This window comes from Bombus impatiens, unplaced genomic scaffold (assembly GCF_000188095.3).
Source record: "Bombus impatiens unplaced genomic scaffold, BIMP_2.2 scf_0478, whole genome shotgun sequence".
Classification (NCBI taxonomy): Eukaryota; Metazoa; Arthropoda; class Insecta; order Hymenoptera; family Apidae; genus Bombus; species Bombus impatiens.
In genome coordinates, this window is record NT_176897.1 from 771496 (window position 1) to 776488 (window position 4993).

Consider the following 4993-nt stretch of genomic DNA (forward strand, 5'->3'; position numbering starts at 1 on the left):
TGGGGGGGGGGGAGAGAGGAGAGGATTTGTAAAATTTGTAAGGGGAGAGAAAGGCTTCGTTTGACGGTGTCGGATCGCGAGCTTTGCTCGTGAGCACCGACGAAGCTCGAGCTTGAAGCACGCACGAGTGCAAACGAAGGGTGGGCTCTGAGATAAGGGAAGCGAAGTATTCGCGAAACGAGTTCATTCAGACTTGAATAAACACGAGCCGACCTATAACGTTGCGGTTATTTCAAATAAATCGTCGTGCTATCTATTTAAAATGGAAATCTCTGACTCGGAAATACGAGCTCCGATTTACTCGATTATCACGTTGAAATCAACGAAACAGAATTTATTTCTCTCGTTATATCGTAAAAGCAGACGCGGATAAACGAAAAGACAATTGGTCGTTATAATCGTATCGCTTAACGCAGCGAATTAAATTCAATTAAGAAATTAGACGGTACATTTGCTGCTCGGTTTGAGACGCGTACCGATATGTGTATCTAATGAATATTCAAAACAGGAGGAACGTTTTCAGGAAGCCGTGCTTCAACCACCGAGAAGCCACGTATCTCGATTCACACGCTCGTTTGCGCTCCGATTTTTCGAGCTACCGAGGCATTAGCAAGGAAAATTGCACAACAGGCGAGCCGCTCTCTCCAACGACAAAAATTATCAAAGGTAAAACGCTTTTGCGAGCGCGCAACCTGATTTCTCGTCCCAGGTATTAATCGTGTTTCGTAAAGAAATTGAAGGAAGGTAGCGATCGCGAGTTGATACATAGTCCAGGAGATAGAGGAGAGTAATCGAGGCTCGTTTAATCAGCCCGAATAAAAATAAGCTGATTATTTTATCAAAAAGATACGCTCGTAATCGGACGCTTTACATCGGACGCGATTAATAAACAGAGCAAAATACCTTTCGTTAGCATCGATTTTGATTTCTTGTAGAAAAAGGAAGAACATCGAATCGCGTTGAGCGGTTGGTTGCGGCTGCAAGAACGTACAATCCTTTTTACTCGATCGTCGAAGTCTACATGTTTTCGCCAAGATTCTCAGGAAGATGAGTGGTCAGCCGTGTACTGTATTTTTCTTCTGCCTTTTAATTACTTCTTTCTAGAAAAATCTTAAAATTTCGGCGCCATCAGTTTTTTATATTCTTCCCTTTTATATCCTTTACTTGCACAAAACAGGGCGACATCGGAACAATGTGAAAAATAAATTCCGATACTTACAGAAGTTAATTAATCACTGATCGTGTCACGAATGTGGTTTGCAAATTTTATAATCCGATTTTGTAAGGATTTCAGCAATTCCTTAGTGTTTCCCGCTCTTTAGAAGTTATCGTGAGATTCAGTACCCTATTTAGAGTCTGCTCGCCAAACAAAATACGTTCGATCAATCGAACAAGACAAGATAAATTTCCGAGATGGCCCTTACGTACATTTTCTTGGCTCGAGACGAGCATGGAAAATCGTAAGAAGATGGCTGATGATACGCTCTTCGTGACCTTTATTTCAAACTATCAATAACTTTATCTACTGTCCTACGCTTCTCCAGCTTATGCATTTCGAAGCATCGATCTTTCATTTTGAAAGAAACATCGGATTTAACAAATCACGATTCGTTAGATCGCCGGTTAAACCGATGCAGCTCAGAGCAACGGAATAACCGAACAGAAAGGTAACGCGTCGGATCTACTTTCGTGTTACGGCCTACGACTTTTAAAAGCGAATAAAACGTGCTTCCTAGGTGCGGGCGTTATTTCAAGCCGGATGTGACAAGTTCCGAGAATGGAAGGAACGACGCTGCCAACTTCCCCCGATAAGAAGACGACGAATTTCCAGGGCCGCGAATTACGCAGAACGACCCGGCACAAAGCTTCAGAAAGAAGAACGAGAAAGGGAAATCATCAGGCCTGCGAGGGAAAATGGGAGAAGGACACGGTGAAGAGGAAACGCGAAGAAAAAGAAAGTCGAAGAGGGGAAAATGTGGGGTAACAAGTTCTGCCTCGAAGCACTTCGTTCCCGACAGACGAACCGGACGAAAGCGAAGAATCGAAAAAGCCGACGCGTGTCCAACGTGTACGTTAATTGTTATAGTGGCAAGAGATAAACGTCTCAGAATAATTCTGTGAGAAATATTCGCAGAAGAAGTGCATTTTAAACGACGAGATGTTCAACGAGTGTTCAATTTTCTGAAACAAAAGATTCTCTCCTATGGAAAAAGGAAGAAGAACGTTACGTCCGGTGACTCTCTACGGTCGAGGCGACCACTAGCTGTGCACATAGAATTAAGCGGACCGCAATAATCCTAAGGAACTGTCATAAAACGAACATTTTCGATTTACCGTTAAGGCATTTAGTTGGCATAAAACGTCTTCGAGTCTAAAGGTTCCTTACGGTTATTGCTCCATCAGATAAAAATAGGGGTAAGGTAGGTTTCCCATGTTTCCCGGGATTTCACTCGCAGGCGACGAATGGTCGATCACCACCGAGCGAGAGTTTTCACCGATTCGTCATCTTCAGAACAATCAACATCTCTTTACCGGGTTTCCACCCTTCGATCAGTCACCTACTTAATTTATACCTTACGCATCAGCGTAACTATCTTTACTGCAAAGTTGTTGGAAACATGTAATATCTTTGAACTGTTGATCAGGCACTCTACTCGTTAAAACCACCTCTATTATCCTAATCGAAATAGAGGATCGATGAGTTCGTGGCGTCGATTGTCTAATCGTATCGGGAATTTACGACGCGCCTCCTCGCGATCGCGTCTCTCCGCGAACGGTCGAATAAACAAAGAAAAAGAAAAAGGAAGAGAAACGAAGAAGATGAAAACTCGAGAAAAATCCAGTTTCGCGTACCTATGTATTTCGAGGACGTTGAATATATTCGTACGAGCGAAACGACCGAGCGTCCAACTAGCTTTTTTCCATTTTTCGAAATAACTGGAATTTCCTCGTTACCTACGATTACCCACGTCCATTCTCCCGACCATTTCGCGGACTTTCTCGTCGCGATGGAAAAATTCACGGACGTGATACTAGTCGTCTGCCTCGCGTGCCCGAGCTGGAAGCGTGCGTAACGCGTCACGCGAGACCAGGAAAAACGATGCAAAAAAGAGTGGAGCCGGTTTGGGACAACGGTTCTTCTCTCTGGCTCGGAGTCGTTCTTCAGGGCGAACGGATCGATCGAGGTCCACCTCGATGAAATCTCCTGCCAACTCGGCCACCGAATACAAAGTTCCCGACCGTTTCGGATCTCGCGTCATTCTTCTAGTTCGGTGAAGTAACGCGAAATGTAGGCTAACGTGTCCCGCCCACACCTTTTTTTTCCCTCTTGCCGAAACGAGGAGCCTCCGTGGAAAAGGTGAATGAAGAGGAAGACAGCAGAGAAAGGAGAAGGGGGAAAGATAGGAAAGCGGCTGGTGGACGGTCGTTGGCGCAGACGCGAGCATCGCGGAATTTCAAACGATCGAACGGACCACCCACGCGAAACAGCTCCTCTTCTGGTTGTGACGCTCAATCCGTACAAGAGGCACGTGATTTCCTGAGGACAGTGTCACCGATAGTTACCACCGTTGAGTGTTACGATCGTTACGATTAGTTCCTCGGCCACGATCGTGTCACGACGTATTAGATAATTCCAGCATGAACGGAACCATCGTGACAATTCCAGTAATATTTCAGAAAGTAACTACGTGCTCGACAAAGAGATGGAATTTGTCGATAATAATAACAAGTTGAAATGATCGAAACGCGGATACGACGATCACGCGCCTGTTCACAACGGAGCTACAAGTTAGCAAATATCGGAAGAAAGGAAGGAGAGCGGTTGTTGCGATGTAAATTAAGGCGAAAATTACGCCGGCGTTTAAAGGTGAAAAAGTCGGCAGCACCTTTTTCGCATAATATTATAGATTAATCTCGATTTCACCGTTACGAATTGCAACGATGCAGATTCCACTTCCATTCGTGGCACTGAAATAGATTCGCGTGCCATTCCAGCGAGCACGCTAAGCGTGCAGATGCACAAAATTTCACCGACCTGCTTGTCATACAGTGGCTATTTTTCTTTTTTCTTTTTTCTTTTTTTCTTTCTTTTTTAAAACAGCCGGTCACCCGAGCAACACGACACGTTGGTTGATTCTTCTGCGTTTTATACTGGACGCGTAGTAGCCGCATAATAATCGATTTTACGCTTCGACGTATGAATATGCGCCAGGCACTTTACCTTTCCGGTTACGTAATTCGAAACAGATTTTGGTTATACGTATTTCGACTAACGACCGCGCGATAACACGCATCGTGTAAGAGTGCGTCCGACGATCCAGGAAATACGAAATAATAGCTGGCCGCCGGCTGGTTTTTCCGCTTGATGCCGCGTTGTCGGATGCACGCGCCTCGTATTCGAAATTTATGTCGCGAGCAAGAACGCGAGCGTTCCAAGAGCTGGCCCATCCTGACCAGAGTTTCGACCAAGAGTCGCTGTAATTTTTGCCTGACTTTCAAACTGGTTTTACTGGTGTTACGCCGCGCGCAGCTTTAACAGCTATTCGCGCAAGTTCGTCGTCGAACCGAGATACATCAAACGCAGGTATTCGTATTCGACAGCCAGGAGGCGAGACAAACTTGGAAAGTTTCGTTTCGTTGCACGATATCTTCCGTTTAGATTTTCATGGTCGACGAAAAGATGTATCGTAACCGGAAGACTCTTAACAGGAAGCAACCGCTTGCGAACTCTTTTCGAATTTCAACCCTCGCGAGTCGTCGATCGGATACGACGATCCTAAATATAAACGGTGATCGGCGTTTGCGAACAGTTAATACGTGAGAGCGATTAAAGCGGCGGAACACTTTCGAAGACACTTCTATAACGTGACCCCTCGAGTCGATAAAAATCAGGGTAAGCTTCTCGTGACACGTTGAATCCCTCGATATCTGCGACCCTATGGCTCGTGCTGCTCTACCCCCTTCTCGGCAAATATGTGCATGGTTATACGAG

The 4993-nt window shown here is 45.2% G+C and overlaps 1 protein-coding gene across 6 annotated transcripts in view; it reads right to left on the reverse strand.

Annotated features, from left to right (window-relative positions):
• Positions 1-4993, reverse strand: part of LOC100741629 (protein FAM102B) — a 52761-nt gene that overhangs the window by 35355 nt on the left and 12413 nt on the right. The window contains exon 1 of one of the 6 annotated variants that reach the window (XM_033321686.1): positions 904-1070. The exons of the other annotated variants lie outside the window; for them this stretch is intronic. Coding sequence (XP_033177577.1) covers positions 904-950 — 47 coding nt within the window. The 5' untranslated portion in view covers positions 951-1070. Of the gene's footprint in view, positions 1-903; positions 1071-4993 lie in introns of those variants that run through there. 6 annotated transcript variants of the gene reach the window in all.